This window comes from Podarcis liolepis (assembly GCF_965112155.1).
Source record: "Podarcis liolepis genome assembly, chromosome: 5".
Lineage (NCBI taxonomy): Eukaryota > Metazoa > Chordata > Lepidosauria > Squamata > Lacertidae > Podarcis > Podarcis liolepis.
In genome coordinates this window covers 25,927,132-25,952,654 of record NC_139556.1, presented here as the reverse complement: position 1 = coordinate 25,952,654, position 25,523 = coordinate 25,927,132, and the positions used below count along the sequence as shown (strand labels likewise).

Here is a 25,523-nt window from a genome sequence, read left to right as displayed (position 1 = left end):
GGAATTTTAACTCTGAAGGAGAACAGGAGTTACAGCTTTCAGGATTCTTTGGGAGAAAGCCACAACTGTTGGTATAATAATGGTTTAGGTGTAGAGTATGGGTGTGGATGAATATATAATTGATTATATTGATTAGGAGTCTGGAAAACTCAATAATCATGGGCAAAATCATTTATTTCAGGCTCAGATACCTCTCCCCCCAACAATCTGAGGATAAAAATATCTACCTTTACAAAGCTTCTCTCTCTCTCTTGCACACCCATCCCTTCCCTGCACAGTGGTGGAGCTTCATGCTCCAGCACGGGGGGGGGGGGAGAGCAGGCGGGGGCGGGGCTGGCATGTGTCCTGGTGGCATGGTGCACTGCCCACAGGGGTGTGGTGGATGTCCTGGGAGCATGGCGCATAGCTGTCAACTTTCCCCTTTTCTTAATCCTATTCGGAATAAGGGAATTTCTCTTAAAGAAAGGGGAAAGTTGACAGCTATGGCGTGGCGTGCTGCCCGCAGGGGCATGGCATGCCGCCTGTGGGGCGTGGTGCCCAGCGTGGGCGGGGGACAGCTGCAATGGCACCCCACTGGGACCGTGCTGCCGGGGGCGGTGCGCTCCCCCCGCACTCCTCTGCCTCTGCCCCTGCCCCTGCCTCCTTCTTCCTTCTTCCTTCTTCCAGTGCAGGGACTTTATCACATTGGCACTTTGTCCCCTATTTCACATGTATGTTCCCTGGTAGAAAATGGTGCCGCTAGGGCTGACTATGGGATGGCGGTCCAGATCTCCCTTGGAGGGAAACCAAGTGGCAGCTGACGTCCGAGGCACTCTGGGAAATGAAGATTGCAGGAATGAGTGTTTGGTGCCCACTCTGCAAAACATTTTGAGAAAAACGAGGAAAAGGTGCAAGAGCTGTTGCCGCTGCTGCCAGCACCACCCGGTAAGGGGAAGGAGGGAGATCAACCAGGTGGGTGGCACCTGAGATTTGATGGGGTTTTTTTTGTTTAACAATCAAGTGGTGTATAAATTTATGAAATAAAAGAAAGCAACGAATAATAAATAAACGTTTATCTACTTTTCACACCCTGGGGTGTCTTTGACAAGAATGGTGGCATATACAAAATTGACGAAACACTTTTGTGGTGTCAGCTCCTTATAGGAACAGGTGTGGATGCTGTCATATTTGTAACTGGGCTGGTGGTGCAAGGCCTGCACCACCAAACATGTACAGTCATCCACCAGGCTGAACAAACCCTCTGTTTCTTGCCTTTGTGAAAACAAGTCTTTCTAGCACCAGGTAGGCCACAATATACAGCCAGTGCAGCTCAGTGTGTTTGCCTGAAATAAACCCAGTGGCTGCTCAATCCATGGATTCACTGTGTAATCTGTTGTTGTTGTTGTTTAGTCGTGTCCGACTCTTCGTGACTCTATGGACCAGAGCACGCCAGGCACTCCTCTCTTCCACTGCCTCCTGCAGTTTGGTCAAACTCATGTTGGTAGCTTCGAGAACGCTGTTCAACCATCTCGTCCTCTGTCATCCACTTCTTCTTGTGCCCTCCATCTTTCCCAACGTCAGGGTCTTTTCCAAGGAGCCTTCTCTTCTCATGAGGTGGCCAAAGTACTGGAGCCTCAGCTTCATTATCTGTCCTTCCAGTGAGCACTCAGAGCTGATTTCCTTCAGAATGGATAGGTTGATCTTCTTGCAGTCCATGGGACTCTCAAGAGTCTCCTCCAGTACCATAATTCAAAAGCATCAGTTCTTCGGTAGTCAGCCTTCTTTATGGTCCAGCTCTCACTTCCATATATCACTACTGGGAAAACCATAGCTTTAACTATACAGACATAACTATACGGATATAATGATAAATGAAATAAATACATACATACATACTTTCCCATTTCTTATGGACCTGTTCCTCTTCCTGTTATTTCTGCAGTTTTTCTGCTCTAACTCATCAATAGGAGTCGTAATCTACTAAGCATTTAAAGTGATATTTGGCATTTGTAGCACTTGTAAAATATTTGCACATATTCAGGTTGCCATATGACCTCTTTTTCCAGGACACAGCTTCCTTTCCAGGATTAAAATTTCTGCCTGGGAGGATTTTTAAAATTTGAAAAAATGTCCAGGGGGGTTGGTTAGTTAGTTTTGTTTATAGTAACCAAATAATTATTTCTAGTGCATTAGATCTAAGGCACCTGGCTAAGCAGCAGAGAATCACAACAGAGCAGCATCTTAAACTAGCTACATACTGTATAAATCCCTTGTAGCTGAACTAAAAGGACACTGGCTCAGCTACAAAATCTTGGAGAAGGAGTCTGGGAGGACAAGAGCTAACATCCCCTTGCCATTAAGGAGAGTCCATATGTACATGTTAAACAGTTTAATAAACTGTTTTGTGCACACTTATGTTCACAAAGATGCGAACATGAGCCCAAATACTTTCATGTGGCAAGTGAGGGAGCAATATGTATTATTATTATTATTATTATGTTGCTGAAAGTTAAGAACATTGCTACTAGCAATATATCAGAGCTTCTATAGCCAACATATAGTAGTATTCAAAATGAGAGTTGTCATAGTGATCCATAATTAAAGGTAGAACGTCTCCTCTTTTTTGCTCTTCAAAATATAGCAACCCTGCCTTATAACCCTGGAAGATAGGCCCATATTATTATCTCCTTATTGCTGGTTCTAGGGGAGGTGCTCAAGCTGAGAACAGTGGGCTGGCTGAGGCAAGCTCCTGAGCTTGTGGCGTAGAGGAGGTCTGAGGCAGAGATTTTCTGCCTTGCAGGTCACGACTCATACCTGAGCTACTCATTCGTGTGAAAAGTCTTCCTCCATTTGGCTGAGATTCAGACCAGGCTGTTGCTGTACCACTGAATCTCTCTCTCTTCAGTTCAGGGAAGACGTGTGTGTGTGTGTGTGTGTGTGTGTGTGTGTGTGTGTGAGAGAGAGAGAGAGAGAGAGAGAGAGAGAGAGAGAACAATATTATTAAAATCAACATAAAGGTTTCCACATTTCCTACCCACAGCACGACTCCAATCCATTCATCCATGTGAAATATTTAACACAGAGAGAAGTCGCTCCAGAAGACCCAATCCCCCAGATTGTTAAAATATTGCTGTCTGGATAGTGAAAAGGATAATTTTTGTTCCATAATCAAAAAGCTGCTCATCTTTAGGAACTTTGCTTTGAAACTGTGTAGTGAGGGAAGAAAGAAACCTCTCTCCCCCTCCCTCCCTCTTTCTCTCTCTCTCTGTGTGTGTGTTTCCAGGAAGCAATAAGCACCTACATGAAAATAACTCCATCCTTAATCCCCTGCCTATCCGTTTTTATCTGATGGCTTCGGCACGGGCAGGAAGATCACTGCGCGGCAGAAAACGACGGCGAGTTAACAAGATGTGGCCAGTCCCATGGATAAAACAATAGAGAAAACCCTCTTCCACTTTGTCTAGCACCCTGGTGCCGTTCTCATGCCCAGGTCGCAATGTGGCTCATGGTGGGCTTAGTGTGTTGCCTTGTGTTTGGGGGGCTGCCCTTGGCTCTCGCCTCCTGCCCTTCCCAATGTAGCTGCGCTTTCCACAGTATCAACGAAGGGACGAAAGCAAGGTACGTTGGCAACTGTTTATTTTATTCCTCGGTGGGCTTTGAAGCGTTGTTTCGTGAGTAGAGGTTAGCGCATTGCCTGAGCAGAACCGCCCCCCCCCAAGTAGACGTGGGTCACTCCATGGCTCTTTGTTGCAAATGTTATTTTCCCAATCACTTTGTACTACAGCTTTCTGCACAGTCGGATTAGCTCCAGAGCAGACTGTAATCTGATTTCAGAGATGTCATTTGCTGATCTTCTGTATGCCAAAGGCAGAAGCAATATAATTAACATTGGTACAATGTTAGGCAAAAGGGGCACTAAAATTGAGCTTTTGGAAAATATATGTGCAGGGAAATGGTTTTCATCACCATGTTGGACCAACAAATAAAACATAACCCTGGACCTTTCATTTTTAAAAAACCAAAAAAACCAGACAACAACAGTACCTATATATTTTATGTTGCTTCCAACCTTCCAGCTGAATTCTTGTTCCTGAAACTAGCTAAGATATGAAGCTTACTCTGTTTAAGGATTTTTTTTCTCGATTTGGTGTTTTTTGTTTTGTTTTGTTAAAGAAAAGCAGCAACAGATGTTTCCATTTTTTCAAGGGCATACATGTTGATCATGGCGACAGAGATGCTCATTCAAAGTATTATGTAAAATGCTTGCAAGCGTGGAACAATATGTGCCTACAATGAGCCCGCCTGAACAGGCAGCCAATGAGATTTGTAGGGAAGTGAGCTTGTTTTGTTTATTTAATTTTACAAGCACTTGTTGATCTTCTTTATACCAAAGGCAGAAGCAATATAATTAACACTGGTACAATGTTAGGCGAAAGGGGCACTAAAATTGAGCTTCTCTAGTACCATATGCAGGAATTAATAACATGTAAAATAAAATGTAATACTCAGGACTCATATAGTGCCTTTTGATCTCCGCCGAAAATACTTTGCATATATTGCCCTGGCTGTTCTTATAGCAACCCAGTAACACTGGTCGGAATTATCTCCACATTACAGACTAAGTTTTTTAGCCTGAGAAATAACGCTTTGCCTAAGGTTGCCTGGAGTGTGCCAGTGGTGTTGCAGGCAGCTCACATTTGTAGCCTCCACATCTATACATGCCATGTGCAATTGCGCATGGATATACAGTGCGCGCAACAGGTTTCCTGTTGAACAATTAAGCTGAAAGAAATGAACGATTGATTATTGTAGCACGTAATATGAATATTTGGATGCTCAATTGGGAAAAAAAGCATTTTGATTGCTGTGAGAGTAATATCATCCATTCTTACATATAAGCCAATGGCGCTAGTAAACATTCTTTGGTTACCATTTTAGGAACAGAAGGAGAGTTATTTCTAATTACCGTGCAGATCCCACGACTCCTTATAGAATGATCAATGCTCTGGGGTGTTAGAATATAATCTAGACTAATCTAGTTAGAAATATTCAAAGCAATTAGGCAATGGAGCAAGCTGCCCTAAGAGTTTAAAGAGGAAGGCGGACATGAATTTTATCAGGGCGATTTTACTTATAGTAACATGTCTCAGCGCAAGACATTAGGGCAGATCCTTCCAAGCTGAGCAATTTCTATATGAACCTTGAAGTGATTTCTGTTCCATACTGAAAAGCTCACATTTAGGGCAGCAGCATTGCCAAGTAAAGCACTTCATTTTTCTCTCTGTAGGACTGAATGGTGATGTTTCACTTATATGGACGAAAGAAGCAGAAGCAATTGAGGCCTGCTCCCTTCCTCTAGTTAGGAGAGATGGGCAGATTTCAGTTTTTCTCAGTTTCTTATTTCTCCATTCTTAAGTTCATTTCTCCACATTTCCACATCAGCTTGCAATTATTTTTCTAAGTTCTCACAAAAAATTCATCAGCATTCCAGAGCAGATTTCTCTTCAGATATATGTCTGTTTATGCAATTTTGCCAAATATAAACAATTTTGTAAAGCAATTTCATCTAATACAATGTATTTTTTGTACATCATCTTTACAAATGCATGTATTTATATGCATGATTGCCCCCAATATATGGATTTTTATATGCATTACATGACCGGAGAACTACATTGCAAAGTTTGGAGAAGTGAAAATTCCGCAAGATGGCTTTGTTTCAGATTTCAGATTGTTTTGGAAAGTATCTGGTAGGTTCACCTTGAACGTGAACTGAATCTCATTTACATCTCCCATCTCAACCTGGGTGGACCTGGCCACTGAAATTCATCATCTACTTGCACAAATAGCCATGCTGGATTCTGCTTCTTGGAAGGTCATTCTTGGAACACTGGAGACTGGCTTTCACGACTTGAGTACTTTGGAAAGACAGGATAAAAATATTTTGAGTACATTATTGGCATAATACTTATATAGAGGTGTCACAAGCTTTTTACCTGGTATAATAAACAGCTATGAATCTTATTGGATTATTCAGATGTTGTTGGACTCCAACTCCTATAATCCCAGGCTACTAACCATATGGACTGGGCCGGCCCACCCAAGGGGCAAGGTGAGGTGACCTCCTCAGGTGGCAGGATCCACAGGGGCAGTAGATCCTGATGTAACTCTTCATCGACTCCTTTTTCCCTGGCAGGGAGAGGAGCGCCATTTTGTGGTTCACCTCAGGTGCCAAAATGTGTTGGGCTGGCCCTGCATGTGGGATAGGGCTGATGGGAGTTGTAGTCTGAAACATTTAGAGGGCCACAGGCTGCTCATCCCTGCAATGGGCAGCTGCAGAGGACGGTTAAATTTATTACAAAGTGTGCTGTCACTCTGCATAATACAAGATGTGGCCAATGCCCTGCATGAGCTCAGTATGTATCCTAGAATGCATCCCAGAATTCTCTGTGGTGTACAGGAGTCCTTTGGCAGACATGAAATGGGTGTGGAAGGGGTTCCATGAATTTAGACATGTTCAAGGATTTTTATTTTATTTTATTAATTGCATTTCTGGCTCACCCTTCCTCCCAATGTATCTCCAGCAGCAAACAATGACACAATGCAATTTTAAAAATCTGAAACCAATATCAAGTCACATATTCGTACAACGAAAAATGTCCATGTTGCCAGGAACAGTATCTTTCCACCATTAAATGCCTGGGAAAACAGAATTCTTCAGAAATTCTACTACTGTAGGAACAAGAGGCAACAACTAGCCAATTTTATGCTACTTTATGCTTCTGTTGATTTTGGTGTGTTAAAGATCTGCATTAGGCTGCGATCCTAAGCATAGTCACTTGGATTTCAATAGGAGTGACTCCCAAGTAGTTCCATTATTTTTGTATCCTTTATAGCCCATCTCCCTTTCATCAAAGTGGTGGCCTACAGTATGTGGTTCCCAAGCATTCACCTCTGCAGGCACTAGGGAACAGACCCAGAGCTGCTTAGCTCCAGCAAGGTGGTGCCCACACATGCCTTCAGATCACACCCTGGTTTCAACACAATTAGCATTAGGTTTCAAACACCTCTCTTTGAAAGTCATGGGGTTGAAAAGTGCTTACCATTGAGTTATGCTAGGACCGGCATGATTAGTCAGCACCATTGGGCATCTGCTGAGACCCCCAGTTTGGGGAAGGGCACTGGTGGCCACCAGAGCCAGGTGGTGCTGTTGCCATTGCCAACTACCCAACCTCTCTGGCCAAGGGCGAGAACATCAGCAAACAATGGAAATGAGTAGAAGGAGCTGCAGTTGCCACTGCCTGCCCACTCATGTGACCCCTTTGGAGGGCAGAGATGGAGGGGAAGCGAGTAGTAGTAGAAGAAGAGTTTGGATTTGATATCCCACTTTATTACTGCCCTAAGGAGTCTCAAAGTGGCTAACAATCTCCTTTCCCTTCCTCCCCCACAACAAACACTCTGTGAGGTGAGTGAGGCTGAGAGACTTCAGAGAAGTGTGACTAGCCCAAGATCACCCAGCAGCTGCATGTGGAGGAGCGGGGAAGAGAACCCAGTTCACCAGATTATGAGTCTACCGCTCTTAACCACTACACCACCCTGGCTCTGTAGGTAATTACAGGATATAGGAGCATTTGCCAAGGTCCTCCAGAAACATGCAGCTCACACTGGGCGTGAACCCCCAAAATTACCCTTATGTTTTCCCAAAGATTTAGCCATGTTACTTTGTCACAAAAACTCTCCACCCAATGCATGATGGAGAACAGCAACAACTGGGAAAAGATAGACATAATATTTTACAAGGACAGGAAGAAACATTACAGTCAGAACGATTGCCACACACAGGAAGAATAAGGATATAGCTTGAGTGCTTCACCTGCAGATTTAGAAATCATTTAATGTGTCGATACGAATGGAAGTCATTAATATTGTAGTTGTTGTATAAGGGATTGTTATTTTGACTGGAGTGTAATTGAAATTAATAAGATTTTGGAACACAGAAATAAAGTAAATAATCAAACCACAAATTCTAGCATGCAGGGGGCCACCTAAATTTTATAATTTGGCATCTGCATGATTGGTATTAGTAATTGTATTATAGTTTGGCATTGTTATAATGAACTTATTATTGGATTATTGTAATTGAAAACTAATAAAAATTACCGTATTTTTCGCTCTATAACACGCACCCGACCATAACACGCACGTAGTTTTTAGAGGAGGAAAATCCGTAGGCATGCCACCCATAGGCATTTCCTCCATAACATGCACAGACATTTCCCCTTACTTTCTAGGAGGAAAAAAGTGAGTGTTATGGTGCAAAAAATACGGTATATATATATATATATACACACACACACACACACACACACACACACACACACACACATATATATAGAGAGAGAGAGTGTCACAAAACAACCAAGTCCTGTGGTCACTCAAAGGCTAACAAAAGGATGTCAGGCCAGATCTGACCAGATCGTTTGACCAGTAACCTCTCTTGTCCACCCCCTCGGGCATTTTAGCAGTATACAAAAGAATGAGCCATTAAACCCCTTGCTGAGGACCTTGTCCTGCAATGAAGTTCTCTCCTTCTCCCCAAGGTCTAAAGTGATATTCTTCATGTTGAAGTTCCCAGGTTCAACTTATGTCACCTCTCATCAAATGATCTTAGATAGAAAGACCAGGAAAGTCTCACAGAAGACTCTACCACTGTAGATGGATAGATGGTATAGCCTTTACACACCTTTCTTCGCATGATTCATATAATGCAACAGGTACTGACTCCACAAAACGTTGCAATACTGTGGCCTTTAGAAGATAAACAGAAATAACTGGGGAAAAGGGAAGGCTATCAAAAGCACGCCAAACAGACACAAGCAGGGATTTGCAGAAGTAATGTATAGCTTGCAAATTTGTACAGTCAAACCTCGCATGTTGAATGTAATCCGTTCCGAAATGTTCAACAACCGAGGCGCAGATTTGGATTGGTTCCAAGAGCTTCTTGCACTTAAGTGGAAGCCACATCGGACATTCGAGTTCTGAGGAATGTTAAAAAAATGGAGCATTTACTTCTAGGTTTTCAGTGTTTGGGAGCCGAAAGGTTCAAAAACGGAGCTGTTTGAGAACTGAGGTTTGACTGTACCACTTATTTATTCTTATAAAATGGAACAAAGTTCTAGAGTAAGAATGTGTGTGTGGAATTAAAAAGGTTAAAAATGCATATAAATGAACTGATGATTAAAGGGTTTCAATTTGAGAAATGTTCATTCAGCGATCCATTTGTTCCAACAGAGCAGTTCTCTGCAATGACCCAGAGATGACTCTCACACCCGTGAACTTCCCCGCGGATACATTTAAACTCCGGATAGAAAAGACAGCCATCCGTAGAGTCCCGGGGGAATCGTTCCATTCCCTCCGCAACCTGGAATTCTTGTGGATGCCCTATAACTCTTTGGCAAGTCTCACTGTGACTAACTTCCGGGGTCTCCGCCGATTGCAAGAGCTGAGGCTGGATGGGAACGCTCTGACCTCCTTCCCCTGGGAAGCCCTTCTGAGCATGTCCCAGCTGAGGCTGCTGGATCTGCACAACAATGAACTTGCCTCTCTCCCAGCTGAAGCTGCTCAGTACATCCGGAACATCACTTACCTAGATATCTCGAGCAATAAACTGGTGACGCTTCCTCAAGAACTCATTGCGGTCTGGTCGAACCTCCAAGCAGTTCCATACTTCCCCAATGACAATTCTAAGATCATCTTAGGTAAGAGGTTTAACGATGAAACTGAATGAAGGAAAGCTCTACTATTCACATTATTTATGACCATACCTCAGTGGGCTAGATTGATTTCTCTCACTTTCTCATTTTTCCAGTCTTAACCGCAGTTCTCCTCATTTCCATATCAGTTGGTGATTTAAAACAAATATCCGCGTCAAAATTCACGAGCATTTTCATGCAAATTTCTCCTTACACACACACATTTGCTAAGTGATTATTCTACATTATTGTCAATAATATTTGCATCTTAATGCCTGCTTTATCTCACCATATTCATCTCCATACACATTACTTGGTTGGAGAGCTGATTTGTTAAATTTTGAGAAGTGCCAATTTTGAAGGTTGGCTGTATGGTTCACGTATGGTTTCAGGGTGTGCAAAATGAGGTGGGTTTGCCTTTAAATATGAACAGCATCGAATCCCACACCCATCCCTAATCCAGACTAAGTTACTAGGAATTTAGCTTCCATTGAAATCAATGGGATGGAAGTCATGACTAATGTGTCCTCTTCAAAATTTCAGTGGAAGTTAAGCTCAACTAACTTTGACTGGATCCAGCCTACACCCCTCTGATGCTTGAGGCATATTTTTTACCTGAAGGAAGAAATCTCTCTATACCAGTGGTTCCCAAACTCTCACCCCCCCCATTGTCCTGGACCACTTGAAAATTGTTGAGGGTCTTGGCGGACCACTTAATGATTTTTCTAACTATTGTTTAGCAATTGTCATGCTGTGTTATTTAAAAAATCTATATGGATTTCAAACATTAGTACAATAATATACAATAATAAAAAGAAGCAATTAAAATACAATTAAAAATCAATACAAATATTTTAATGCAATGGATATGCCCACTGTGTTAACAAAATTCTTCAATATTTGGCCTGATCTTTGTTACCATGGATGTGGCACTACCAAGACCACTTCCATAGTTGCTTCCAAACCTACCTCTGAAAGATCTCCAAAGAGGAGATTTTACAAGTGTCCCAGATAGCTGATTACATTATGTCACGATTGAATGAGGTCTTTCCAGAGCTGAACAGCAGTATCCTTTCTTTTACATGATGCTCCTGTGAACACAAGCATAAATGACAGCAACTTTTTGTGAGACAACATTACATGGCTGACTCATTTTCAGCACAACATTCAGTGCAACCTCCAAACATTTCTACCTCTTAAGTATGTGCTTACACTTTGAATTTCATTACGTGGTTCCTTGTCTGGTGCTGCTCACGGTAATTGTTGCATTGAATGCCTAGGCTGTCCTTGAAAGTGTTTGCAATTTGTTGAGGTTTTCTGTCATCTGAAGGCTGCTGCTAGCACAAGAAACCCAAACTGTGGCTTTAGACAACAACAGAAGCTGGAGAAGCAGCCTGAGATCTGAGAGATCCCTTTCCATCTGTCAGAAGAGGTTTGAACAGAACTTTTCAACACCAGAAGAGCCAGATGGGATTAATGGGGTAGAAAGCAAGGATGCCAGTATATGGAGACAGAGCCAAAAATAGGTGGAGCCAGCTAATTCTAGTTTTTCCCTCCTCCTACTCCCTCCTGGCTTGGGGGCCCAGGGGAAGGAAAGGTGGAGAAACTCCTGTTGTGGTGGCAGGACTCATTGTGCTGGCTCCAACATTGTTGTTGTTTAGTCATTTAGTCGTGTCCGACTCTTGGTGACCCCATGGACCAGAGCACGCCAGGCACTTCTGTCTTCCACTGCCTCCCACAGCTTGGTCAAACTCATGCTGGTAGCTTCGAGAACACTATCCAACCATCTCGTCCTCTGGCGTCCCCTTCTTCTTGTGCCCTCCATCTTTCCCAACATCAGGGTCTTTTCCAGGGAGTCTTCTCTTCTCATGAGGTGGCCAAAGTATTGGAGCCTCAGCTTCAGGAACTGTCCTTCCAGTGAGCACTCAGGGCTGTCTTCTTTAAGAATGGATAGGTTTGATCTTCTTGCAGTCCATGGGACTCTCCAGAGTCTCCTCCAGCACCATAATTCAAAAGCATCAATTCTTCGGCAATCAGCTTTCTTTATGGTCCAGCTTTCACTTTCATACATCACTACTGGGAAAACCATAGCTTTAACTATATGGAACTTTGTCAGCAAGGTGATGTCTCTGCTTTTTAAGATGCTGTCTAGGTTTGTCATTGCTTTCCTCCCAAGAAGCAGGCATCTTTTAATTTTGTGACTGCTGTCACCATCTGCAGTGATCATGGAGCCCAAGGAAGTAAAATCTCTCACTGCCTCCATTTCTTCCCCAGCTCCAACATTACACAATGTCAAAAGAAAACATTGCAAATGAAAATCAAATACAAGATACAATAAAGACCTGCATTTAAAGCAATATGATTAACAGGGAGACAAGATATTCCCTAAACATAAAAATCAAGTAAAATCAAATATAGAAAATGAAATGAAAACTCCATGTAGAAACATTATTAGCCACTAAACAAAATAATGGAGATAGAATCTGCTCTGCCCTCACACAGTAACATCTCCCAAAGATATCCTTAGCACTCTTGCACATATAAATTTCACCATCACTCGAGCATTCCTGCCATCCACACTCATAGCACGGACTAACCTCTAGGCAACCATCTGTCACAAAGTGATTGTCTAGTTTATGAAAGATCTCTGGTAGCATTCAGCACAATTCACAACCAGCCCATTCACCGACCTCCATCTAGGCTTAACATTTATATAGCACTTTCAAATTTTCAGTGCTTCATCATATGCATTATCAAGTTGTAAGGTAACAACGTCCTGTCATGTAAGCAAATATGATTATTCCTCATCTTGCAGACAGGGGAGACCGAGGCTGAAAGTGAGCGATTTGCCTGAGGCCACCTGGCAAGTTTATGACAGAGGTGAGATTCAAACTGGGGCCTTCCTGATTTGTAGCTCCATCTCTTAGGCATTGGAAATCAACATTTTTTTCTCAGAAAAAGCTAGCAACACAGCAAAATGTTGCTGCCAAACACCAACCTTTGTGCTGAAATTTACCAGGTTGGCTTTTTCAGGAGGCTGCAGTAAAATCCACAGGCCTTGCCAACGTGAATTTTATTCATATTGTCAAACTGGCAAATTGACACATTCCTTTGTTTTCCTGATCAGAGCTCATTCTTGCCATTAATTTATTCAGCATTTCCACATATCTCAGCATAACATACCCTGCCTCCTTTTTCCTTTGTGTGTGTGTAAAGTCTGAAGCATGGTAGACACTTAATAATTCAGCATTCTTTATATCCTCTGTCACTGCCTTTCCTTCATCACTGAGCAGCAACTTCTCATAAACCTCTAAAAAAAGAGAAGCATTTAACTTTTACTGGTTTTTGCTTGTTTCGTTTCTTGATCTTTTCTTTCCTTGAAGACACCGTAAGGTGCAGGTCATCTTAGGGAATGCAGGAATATAAGAATTCTCTGCATAGTAGATAAGCATATAGAACATGCTTGCATCCTTTGATACATTGTACAGTAACCCTTCATGACTTTACCACAGGCATAATGGTATGGGGATATTTCCATGCCGAAGTGTTTCTGCACAGCCTGACAGTCAGCATTTTATGGAATGATCTGTAGACTAGGGGACGATTCTTTTATAAAGACACAGGAAGCTGCCTTTCCTTGTTTGCACATCATGGTAAGCCAAACTATAGCTTTCTGGGACAATGCAAGAATGCTCTCTTCCATCTGCTCCTCCTTGGCCCTTTCAGCACAGAACGGTAATCCAAGGTTTAGCAGAGTGTTTCCTCTGAACCTGGTGTCATAGTAAAGGTCTTTCTTCTGAATCACAATCTGTAATCAAGGAACAACCAGTGGTTTTCAACCAGTGTGCTGTGGCACCCTGGGGTGCCTTGAATGATGGTCAGGGGTGCCGCGGGCAACACTGGCCTCTGTCCTTCCTTCCTTCCTTCCTTCCTTCCTTCCTTCCTTCCTTCCTTCGTTCCTTCCTTCCTCTGATGCCCTCTTGCATCTCTGCCTCCCAAAGGCTTGCATGGCTGTTTGTTGCAGCAGCCCTGGCTACAAGCTCAGCAGGTGAATGGAGCCTCTGGGACTTGCCAGGGGGTGCTTCCCAGGCCCCTCTCGGGCAGTGGGAGGAGGCACCTCTATTTGGGGCAGGGGGGTAGCTCAGAGACCAGGGGCGGCACCTTCGGCTGCCCAGAGGACTCCCACAGAAAAGGGAGAACAGAGGAGGCAGAGGGAACACTCCAAAAGGAAGAGTGTTCGAAAAGGGGTGAGAGGCTGCCAGCTCTGCAGGCAAAGGATGACATAACTGGGATCCAGAGCTCCACAGGGGTGCCACAGAAAGAATGCAGTTGGGCAAGGGAGCCATGGACCCAAAAAGGTTGAAAACCATGGTCAAAACCATGGTCCTGAGTTCCGATGGCACCCTAATCCAGATCTTCACTTAGCTGCTGCATTATGCAGGGATGAACAAAGTGGGTGTGATCAGTCCCAGTATAACATTGTTTAGCTTATAGTGACATATGAATGAGGCCGCTGAATCAAGCCATTGATCATAGCTGTCAACTTTCAGATTTGAAAATAAGGGATCAGCAGCCTCACCTGTCCTGGGGAGCCTTGAAAATAAGGGATCAGCAGCCTCACCTGTCCTGGGGACAGTCTACGGGATATCTAACAATCTGGGATAGGAGCGGGAAGCAGCGGGAAATGGCGCTGGAATAAGGGAATTTCCCACAAAAAAAGGGAAGGTTGACAGCTATGCCATTGATCAATCTAGCTCAGTAACCCAGCTCAGTACATGACTGACAATAGCTCAACAAGGGTTCAGACAGGAATATCTCTCAGCCCTTATGTGGAGATGTTTGGGACTGAACTTGCTTTCTGAGTGCAAAGCATGTGCTTTAGCATCGACCCTTCCCCGAGGTTTTGTGTTATCCTTTCCATTGCTGTGACTTTGCCATGCCGAACCTCTACCCACAAATATCAGAGTCGTTCATGATCTTGGGTGAGGAATCAGGGCTGGTTAGAACCAGAAACAAGGAGTGAAGCAGAGAAGGAGGAATGGCCAGAATCAACCTCCGTTTGACCTGGAGAAATTCCAAGGGTCAACATCTGTGGAGAGAGACTTGCATCAAGTGTGCATTGGCCATTAGAAGGGCACCAAATGAATGCAGAAGCAAATTCAAAGCACTCTTTTCAGAATGGTTAGAGGCTATGTAGGGGACTGTCGGTGCTGTAAACACATCACTTTGCCCCTGAGGCTACAAAGCACGCAACAGGAGAAGGCAACCAGACCACATGGGTACACAATAACACATCATACTGCAAGCTGAAGCTAGAATATTGCGATCTGCTTTCTGGGCTATATCTGTCTTTTGGATCACAGAAGCTGTGATCTTGAACTATTCTTTCTCTGGGTGATGAAGATAATCAGCAGAAATGTGGCTAGCATAAAGAGATTTAGAATCCGGCACTGGATATTTTTATCCTAAAAAATTAAAGCAGAAACATACTAGGGTAATTTCAACAAATAGGCAAGCTCGCCACATTTCCCCCTCTGCAGTCTTTTTGACAATCTTTGCTTCCTCTCCCGTGATATTTATAGACTGCTTTTCCAATAAACTTGCTCAGGAGCAGACAAAGATGTTAAAAGAAGTAGTAAAATCGTGCAGATAAAAAAAACCCCAGACAGTTTAAAACAGCAGCAGCAAGTAAAAGCCACATGAGAAATCATTGAAAATGATTTACAGATGGTATTTAACTCCGAGTAGACTTGCTAAGATGAACAAGACTGAATCAGATAAGTGCTGGAGACACAACGAGGTCAAGGGTATGTTCTTTCATATGTGGTGGACCTGTAAAAGGATAAAAGAGTGGTGCCTCGCAAGACGAAATTAATTCGTTCTGCGAGTTTTTTCGTCTTGCGAAGCACGGTTTCCCATAGGAATGCACTGAAACGGTTTCCCATAGGAAAAAGGAAACAAACTTGCAAGACGTTAAACTGATGGAATATGCACAGCTTGCAGACCTAACTTATAGAATAAGAGAACAAGAAGAACATAATGTTTAAAGAAGATTGGAAAACGTTTATTGAATATATGGGGGGAAATTGTGTACATTTGAAAACGTTGGCAGCATTAAGATAAATTCAGATGTGTAAATAAGTTTTGCTGGAAGTAATAATGGAATACTGAATGGTTTATTTACCTAAAATATGCAGGGATTTATGCTATGCAAAATGAACCATGGAAAGAGAAGAATGGAAGTCATTGATATTTTAAGGTTGTCTAAATGAATATTCCAAGTTGTAAAACAGAAAATTTAATAAAAATTATATATATATTAAAGCCACATGAGGTGATGATGATGATGATGATATGAAGGAGGAAGATAGTGTGTGTGCACATGGACATGTGGAATGTAGAGAGAAAGTTTTGACCTTTCTCTCATAATACTAGAACTCAGGAAGTTGAGTATTGGAAGATCCAGGAGAGGCAAAGTGCATAAGCATTTAAATTTCCTCACACAAGGGGCAATGAAGGCCACCATCTTAGATGGCTTTAAAAGAAGATTAGAAAAAATTGTGGAGGATACGGCTATTACTTGCCACAACGACTATTTTCTGTCTATGCTGTTGGAAGCAATTTGCCTCTGAGTATCATTTGCTAGAATCACAGGCGGGGATAATGCTTTTGCACTCAGCTCCCGCTTGTGGGCATCTCATCGCCACCTGGTCTGCTGGGAGTCACCGAGAGTGGCTGAGGAAACCCAGCCAGATGGGTGGGATATAAATACTATAACAACAACCACCACAACAACAACAATTGGAAAAGGTTGCTAGACAGGCCATTGCCCTGATTTGGGAGGCTCTTCTTATGATGTGTTTGTGTCAAGGTGGTTTGGTGGGCACCAACAAATTATTGAACAGAATACCATAGGATAATTTTATTTCCCAGTTATGCAGATAAGGAATAGTCCAGCCAGCAATGGTATGGTAAGGTAGGGAAGGGGCATAAGAGTCTCAATAGCAACAGTCCTGATGCCTTGTATAAATTCTTATGTTACTCCAGATTAGGATCACCATACATCCCAGTTTTCCCGGACATATCTAGAATAGTGTGGTTGGCAGTACTGTCTGGGTGGAAATCACCCAAATGTCCGGGAAAATCTGGACCTATGATGGTTCATGTCGATTTTCTATAAAAATAGATTTAAAAATCACTAAATTTTCTTTCTTGCCAAAAAAACACCTCAACAACTTAGGCCAGTCCCAAAATAGCTCAACAACTTTGGCCAAAAAACCCCAAAACAATGAAAAGAAAGCTCATCAACTTTGCCAAAAAAACCTCAATAACATTTCTGTCTGGATTTTCACCGTTTGAAGTATGGCAACCCTACTCCAGGTTTAAAGAAGAATGATAATGATTTGTTGTGGTTGCATCCTGTTTGCTGCTAAGGAACCCAGAGAGTACACAGATACACTAAATGGCAACATTTTAGATGTTTCGTGCCCTCTTTCTGCCACATGGTGGCATTCAAATCACATCATAGGGAAAATAAATCATTTAACCAAAGTAGGAACAAATAATCACATTACAATTGCATAACTGAATATTATCAAAGATCTTGGGTAAACAGAAGTACCTTTGGCTAGCACTTAAAAGGTACTAAACTATGTGTAATTTTTGGCAATAGGAATGGGGACGGGGCACATTCTGTTGCTGGAGTATAGTGTTGGAAAACATGCCCCCCCGGGAGAGGCTGGCCCCTCTCCCTGGCTCCCGGGGCTTGTTTACCGGTGATCTACTCTGGCTGGCATCCCTGCAGTCCAGGCAGATCTTGATAGGCGACATCCCCCAGGGTGGAAGATGCACACCCCCTTCTCTCCTTGCATACCAGCAGGAGAAAGAAGATAGTCAGAAAGTCTATTACATTTCTACGGTTTATTTCTGACTTTACAGCTGTACAAAAACATGTCCGATCTGTTCAGTCTCCTCCTAGCAACTCTGTAAGACTTCTTTCACATACGCAACAGGAAGGTCTCATATTACACACAGAACAAATCTCTGTGAACCGCCCTGTGAACTGCCTGGTACATTCTTTCCCAGGACTAGCCACATCATGTGATGTAAACACTGAGCTAGTTTGCAGCTGCGTAGTACTCATATCCCAACATATAGGAGGGTAATAGGAAGAATAGTTAGATATGTTAGTGGCCTTGGTTGTGGTGATCTTTTAAGTGGGGTGGGGAGGATGTTTTCTGCTTAAATATATTGTCAGATGAATATTTTTGTTTTTGTGTATTATTATGTGTGTTTATCTGATTTTTGATATCCGTGCTATTTTACTTTACTGTGTTACTGTGAGGCACTTGAGTGAAAAAATGTGACTGAATAACAACAACAATATACAATTCAGAAGATCCTCTTACTAAGATTCACCTTCCTCATCTTCCAGAGATGGACATTTTTGAAGCACATTTTTTGCACCCCAAGGCGTTTGTATCAAGGACAGAAAATGTGTGTGTGTTGAAAACTCTTCAAAATCTAAATATATTAAATATTGAACCTACCGTATTTTTCGCCCTATAGGACGCACTTTTTCCCCTCCAATGAAGGGGAAATCTGGGTGCATCCTATGGGGTGAATGCAGGCTTTCGCTGAAGCTTGGAGAGCAAGAGGGGTCGGTGCACACTCTCCAGGCTTCAGGAAGACATCCGCAGCCTAGGCAGCCCTGTGGGAGTTCCCGCAGGGCTGTCTAGGCTGCGGATAGCAGCCTGCTTTCCGGAGCGCCGGGCGTGCTGAAAGCAGAGCGCCCGGCACTTCGGGAACACATCTGCAGCCTAGGCAGCCCTGCGGGAGGTCCCGCAGGGCTCCCTACGCTGCGGATAGCAGCCTGCCGCCCAGCGGGCAGGGCGCCCTGAAGCAGAGCGCCCCTCGTGCTGGGCAGACATCTGCAGCATGGGGAGCCTTGCAGGAGTTCCCCGCAGGGATCCCCATGCTGCGGATATCCTGTCTAGGCTGCAGATAGCAGCTTGCTTCCCGGAGCGCCGGGCGCACTGAAAGCAGAGCACCCGGCGCTTCAGGAACACATCCCGCAGGTCCCGCAGGGATGTCTAGGCTGTGGATAGCAGCCTGCTTCCCGGAGTGTCGGGCACCCTGAAAGCAGAGCGCCCGGCACTTCGGGAACAGATCCACAGCCTAGGCAGCCCTGCGGGAGGTCCCGCAGGGCTCCGTATGCTGTGGATAGCAGCCTGCCGTCCGGCGGGCAGGGCGCTCTGCTTCAGGGCGCCCCTCGCGCCGGGCTGACATCCGCAACATGTTGGAGCCCTGCAGGAGTTCCCTGCAGGGTTCCCCACGTTGCAGATAGCAGCCTGCCGCCCGGCGCGAGGGTTGCCCTGAAGCAGAGCGTCCCTCGCGCCGGGCATACATCCGCAGTGTGGGGAGCCCTGCAGGAGTTCCCCGCAGGGCTCCCCACGCTGCGGATAGCAGCCTGCCGCCTGGCGGACGGGGCCCACTGAAGCAGAGCACCGGGCAGACATCGGCCAGCCCCACAAGCTTGGGGGACAGCAGGGAGGCACAGCGCCGCCATCCCGCTGTTCCTCGACCTGGTTCGGTTTTCCCGACCTGCTTTTGGGGGGAAATAAAGGAAATTTCCCCCCCTTTATTCCCCCCCAAAAAAACTAGGTGTGTCCTATGGGACGGAGCGTCCTATGGGATGAAAAATACGGTATATACCTTTTTAGGGTATATAATTTACTATGCTTAAGGGTGGAGGAGAAATTCGCTTTCTGAAGCACTTTCTGAAACAATATTCAAACTCAAACACAGCCATCCTTTGAAAATGGCACTTTTCTGAGTTTTTGCAGTGCAGTTTTCCAGTCATGTAATGTGTGCAAAAATGCATATAAGCGTAAGCTAGTGCTCTCTCTCTGTCTGTCTGTGTTTGTGTGATGCAGATTTTGGTGAAAATAGCATTCACTATATTGGGGAACATTGGTTTGCAAAAATGTGTATATTAGGCAGGATTGCATTCAACAGTGGCTGGATCTAGACACATCAAAAAAGCCATGCAGTTAAACGCATTGTAAAATTCGTAAAGGGAAATCCTGTTGGCAAAAGATCTTCACAGTGCCGTCTGGTGTCACAGCGTTATAACTCATATAAAGTGCTTTTTCTTTACTAACGTAGCTGAGTCCAGTGTGTTTCTCAGGAGAAATTTGCACAAAAATGTGATTTGGATGAGGATTTTTTTTTTAAAGCAGATTGCTGTGGAAATGTGGAAAACTCAATATAAGATTGGAAAAATGATAAATTAAGAGAAGTAACTGCATGTAAGTTTAGGGAGAATGCTGTTGCACTTGCTCCTGTTTGTGGGAGTCCCATAGGCACCTGATTTTGGACTAGATAGGCCTCAAACCTGATCCAACAGACTCTTCCTTTTTATAATTTTAATTATTTGCATTTCTGGTATAATTCCATGTCAGCGAAATGTGGACAAAAAGAACACAGTAAGAAAAGAATCTCTGAAATAAAAAAGAGGTTGCAATTAAAAATTTCTAAAAATAGACCAAAAAACATTCCTTAGCCAACTTCCTCTCCTCTCCTTCCATGGTTCCTTTTTTATCTCTTTTCCCCATGTTTTGTTGGTTCACCCCATCTATTGTAACTACTTTTATAAACTTTATTTATTTCTTACACTGCTGCAGATCTTACCATCCTGCTAGGTAGATTGTTTCCTTATAATACTTTTTCATATATTCAGTAAACAATATCCAGTCCTCCTTATATCTTTAATCATTTACATTTCTTATTCCAGTGGTCATTCCTGCAAGCTCCACATATTCTAACAGTTTAATATGCCATTCTTCTTTTGTTGGTACCTTATCTGTTTTCCATTTTTGGGCTAGTGACACACGCTTCCTTCTCTTCCCAGGTTTGCAGGACAATCCTTGGACGTGCGACTGCAGCCTCTACGAAATGGTCCACTTCCTCAATTTCCAGTCCCCCAACGTAGCGTTCATTGAATCCAGACTGAAATGCTTCACTCCCCGGAGCTTGGCTGGAGTTTTCTTCAGCCAGGTTGAGCTGCGGAAGTGTCAGAGTCCCGTCGTGCACACATCCGTCGCCAAAGTGAGGACCATACTGGGAAGCACTGTGCTTCTGCGCTGCGGCACCACAGGAGTGCCCATTCCTGAGCTAAGCTGGAGGAGGGCTGATGGAAACCCTCTAAATGGCACAGGTAGATTTTCCTTTCTCGGTTGCAGGCCCTGTGACTGTGGTTTGTAAAGAAGAGTGTAATCGTATGGTGTCCCTAAAGGATCCTGCTAAGTAGGTAAATGGGACGGAGGTGGCGCTGTGGTCTAAACCACTGAGCCTCTTGGGCTTGCCAATCAGAAGGTCGGCGATTTGAATCCGTGCGAGGGGGTGAGTTCCTGTTGCTTTGTTCCAGCTCCTGCCAACCTAGCAGTTCGAAAGCATGCCAGTGCAAGTAGATTAATAGGTACCACTGCAGCAGGAAGGTAAACAGCATTTCCATGCATTCTGGTTTCTGTCACCGGATTCTGTTGCACCAGAAGCAGTTTAGTCATGCTGGCCACATGTCCTGGAAAGTTGTCTGTGGACAAACGTCAGCTCTCTTAGTTTGAAAGAGGGATGAGCGCCACAACCCCATAGTCAAGTTTGACTGGGCTTAACCATCCAGAGGTCCTTTGCCTTTAGTTCTGCTAAATAATTTGTTAGAACATTCAACAAAGTCCTTTGGGCAGTTTGCATCAAGTTCAAGCCATGTTCAATTAAGCCATTGGAACATTAATTGAGACATTAAAAATCTATTGATGTGGTTCACTGCCTAGAAACCAACATAAGCAGCACAACAGCATTTAAAGCCAGCAGAAACAATCTGCTCCAAGGGCAGATGATTTCTTGAGCTATGCAGCTACAATCCTGTACATGCCTACTCAGAAATAAGACCTTGTTAATTTAATGGTGATTATTCTCATGTAAATGGGTATAGGATTGCAGTCCAAGCCTGCTGCTCAGGTCATGGTTCAAAGATATACTTTAAATTGCATTAGCATCTTGCATCTGCAAAGGCATCCTGTTCTTATGTCAAAAGATACCATGGGGCCCTAATTAGACTTCTTTAGAAATACACTAGGGATGGGGAACTTGTGGCCATCTAGATGTTGTTGGGCTATACCTCCTATCATCCCTGACCACTGTCATGCTGGTAACAGGAGTCTTACAACACCTGGAGGACCACAGCACAGGTACCCCAATCCTGCTATAAATAGCGGCAACTGATATGGTCATATATTCAGAGCACTTTCCCTTTAAGGGAAGGCAAAAGCATCTGAGGATTTTCAGTGGGACATGGTTGAGGTTTATTAAATGATGGTGCTCCAAGAATGGTTGCAGGAATGGTCTTTTTATTAACACTGGGACTCACTGGGAACTGAATAAATGGAAGCACTTCTTCACACAGTGTGAATTGACTTTTGGACACTAGCTTACAGATGGCTTTTAAAAGGATTCTACAACTGCATGGATAATGGGTCTATCAATGGATGTTAGCCATTGTAACTAAAGGGAAGCCTCCATGTCCAGGGGGAGGGGTATATATCAGGTAACTGGATTCTGGAGACAAATGGCAGAAGGTGGCTGTCATCCTCTTCTGAGATTCCTAAAGGCATCTTGGCTGGCTGCTATTGGAAAAAGATTGCTGAACCACACTGGTTTTAGTTTGCAAGGCTGTTCTTAAGCAGAGGGATGTTCTTGCCATGCTATGGTTGTTCCCAAGCTCACTTGACTAATGTCTACAACTTTTGCTCAAGTGTTCAGGGCGGAGCAGATAGAAGTTTGTCCAACCAAGCAGAGCACCACTTCTGGTCTCAACTGGGCTATCATCTTAAGAATGACATCACTGTAAAATCTATTCTGATCTGATGTACTTTGATGTTTAGGGAACAGCCATAGTTCAGTAGTAAGAATACACACTTTGCAAGTAGAAAGTCCCAGGTTCATTCCTCAAAAATGCCAGGTAGGGATGCAAAGTACTTCCTGATTGAAACTCAGGAGAGCTGCTTTCATTCATTACATGCATCACTGATCTAGATGGGCTAGGTAAAGATAACTGCAGGGCTCGGGTGGCACTGTGGTCTAAACCACTGAGCCTCTGGGCTTGCTGATAAGAAGGTCGGTGGTTCAAGTCCCTGTGATGGGGTGAGTTCCCATTGCTCTGTCCCAGCTCCTGCCAACCTAGCAGTTCGAAAGCATGCCAGTGCAAGTAGATAAATAGGTACCCCTGTGGTGGGAAGGTAAATGGCGTTTCCGTGTGCTCTGGTGTTCCATTGTGTCAGAAGCAGGCCACATGACCCAGAAAGCTGTATGTGGACAAACGCTGGCTCCCTTGGCCTGAAAGTGAGCAGCAACCCAATTGCCACCTTTGATTGGACTTAGCACACATGACTAAGCCAGCATCAGCCTTTGACTGGACTTAACTGTCCAAGGGTCCTTTACTCTTTTTTTTATAAAAAAGATGAACTAATGTCCTAATTCAGTAGAAAGCCAAGGAAGTTATCAGAACAATGATAACTTTCAGGTAATGAAATGATTATCTAAAAGAGGGGGGAATGGAATCTAAGCAGTCCGTTTTACTGAATTTCATCCTGTTTCTTCCTTCCAGTGCACCAAGAAATTTCCAGTGATGGAATGAGCTGGTCTATTCTAGGCTTGCCTGTCGTTTCTTACCTTGATTCTGGAGAATATATATGCAAAGCAAAAAACTTCCTGGGAGCAACAGAAGCTTTCATCTCCCTTATCATCACTGACTCAGAAAGCACAGATGACCCCACCACAAACTCAAAAGGGACATGGAATGGAAGAGTGAGTGGGATGGAAGCAGCGGCTTACAACGACAATTTGGTAGCCAGGTACGTGATCACCACGTCAACTTCCCCTACCATGGGTGCTCGGTCCATTCGTGCCAACACAGAAGGGAACCTGGCACTTCGAGATCAGGCACTAAATGTGATCAACAACCCAAGAAATCTCTTAGCGAGTCCACCTACTGCCCAACAGGAACCAGAGCGCATTGTGAGGTCTGTCAGAGTCATAGGAGATACCGACCACAGTGTCTCCTTGGCGTGGAAAGCTCCTCAAGCCAAGAACACGACCGTCTTCAGCATCCTTTATGCGATCTTTGGAGAAAGGGACATGCGTAGAATCAATGTGGAGCCAGGTAAGACCAAGATCACTATCAATGACTTGATGCCGAAGACCAAATATATAGTGTGTGTCTGTGTGAAAGGGCTGATTCCCAGGAAAGAGCAGTGCATCATCTTTTCCACGGATGAAGTAGCCAGTGCAGGTGGAACCCAGAAACTTATCAATGTTGTGGTCATCAGCGTGGCCTGTGTCATTGCCGTCCCTCTGACGTTAGTGGTGTGTTGCGGGGCGCTGAAACGGCGCTGCAAAAAATGCTTCACCCGGAAACCCAAGGAAATCCAGGACTCTTACGTCACCTTTGAAAGCCTCTCTCCAGGCGCCAAAGCCAAAGGAATGGAAGGTGAATACTTGACTAGACACACACCTGACGAATCCAATCGGTTGCTCTCTGCCAGGTCGAGTGTGGACTCAGAAGCAGTACCAAAGGCAGAGGGACAGCCGAATGAGTACTTTTGCTGACATTGATCTGTTAGTGTGCAAAGCGATTGTGCTTACACTTCTATTGGACAGTGCAGAAATGGCATGACTTTGAAGACTCACATGTTGCAAGTATTGTCTCGATATATTTGTCAAAAGAACAATGGACAGCTCTACCTGGACTGTGTTCCCCTCACACTTCAACAACGAAAAGTCTATGTGTGCATTTGCTAAGATCTCTTCCCTGCCAATCCAGTCCAGAACTGAGTGGAGTACTTATTGAATCTACCCTGAGAAGATTTCATTTTTAATTTTTGTCTGTTGGGGCATGCAGGAAGGAGGATAGAAGTGGAAATTGTAGGTTATTAGGACCCAGCAGATGATGGCTGGATTCTAGTTTCCTGGGACTCCAGAAAGGGAGAAAATGTTTAGGCTGAGAGGATGGAAGATGGGTGGGTTTATTTATATGCAAAGAAGCAGATTGTTATGGGAATGACTGGAGTCTTTGTCAGGTAGATGATGCAAAAAGGAAGAACACACCTCCATCACAGAAAAATAGAAAGAAAATGTGGGAAATGACTCAGGTGCAGAATAAATGTTATAATATTATCAAGTACAAAAAGTCTGATCAAGGACAAAATGAAATGTGAACACATTTAGAATAACACTCATCTTCAGGGAATTAGTTACAACTATTCTCCTGTTAAAATACAAAGTAAAGGAGGAGACAATTTATCAAGGACTCACAAGAGATGATGACCAAAGGCTTCATCTAGGTGAATACTTTAAAGCAAAGGTAGACAATGTGATGCTCTCTAGATGTTGTTGGGCTCTAACTTCCATCAAGTTCTATCATGACCAATGGTCAGTGAATCAAAGCAGTTGCAGTCCAACAACATCTGGAGGGAACCACGATGACTCCCCCTGCCTTAAAGTATCTATCTAGTCCCAAATTCTCTCACCACTCCTGCTCCTAATTAATGCATGGTTTCCTGGAAGGAAGAAGGATGGGTAGTGGGAATGTCCCCCAAGCAGTCTAGGCCTATGGTTCCCTTCTGCAAAATAAACCCCATTCCATGAATACATGTACATATATGTCACAATGTTAAGTGTATATTATGGTGTGTTGTCTATTCTCAGTTTTGAAGTACATTAAATAATTTAAAACAT

The 25,523-nt window shown here is 43.8% G+C and overlaps 1 protein-coding gene across 8 annotated transcripts; it reads left to right on the top strand.

Moving 5' to 3' along the window:
- LRIT1 (leucine rich repeat, Ig-like and transmembrane domains 1) lies at window positions 1-25,523 on the top strand. Of its 8 annotated transcripts, none has more exons than XM_083502643.1 (5): window positions 27-67; window positions 3,263-3,597; window positions 9,271-9,737; window positions 20,644-20,949; window positions 23,395-25,523. In XM_083502643.1, the coding sequence occupies exons 2-5, from the start codon at window positions 3,476-3,478 to the stop codon at window positions 24,393-24,395; spliced, it is 1,896 nt and encodes a 631-aa protein (XP_083358769.1). In that variant the 5' UTR covers window positions 27-67; window positions 3,263-3,475; the 3' UTR covers window positions 24,396-25,523. The 8 variants fall into 8 exon arrangements, with proteins under 8 accessions (XP_083358774.1, XP_083358769.1, XP_083358770.1 ...); XM_083502644.1 differs by having other exon boundaries at window positions 28-71; window positions 3,347-3,597; XM_083502642.1 differs by lacking the exon at window positions 27-67 and adding an exon at window positions 655-924 and having other exon boundaries at window positions 3,347-3,597.

Excerpts from the sequence above, each read along its gene's own strand:
- LRIT1 (XM_083502643.1), top strand. The coding sequence starts at position 3,476 with ATGTGGCTCATGGTGGGCTTAGTGTGTTGCCTTGTGTTTGGGGGGCTG. Across the intron at positions 3,598-9,270 it reads AACGAAGGGACGAAAGCAAG|AGCAGTTCTCTGCAATGACC; the intron begins GTACGTTGGCAA and ends TTGTTCCAACAG. Across the intron at positions 20,950-23,394 it reads AAACCCTCTAAATGGCACAG|TGCACCAAGAAATTTCCAGT; the intron begins GTAGATTTTCCT and ends TCTTCCTTCCAG.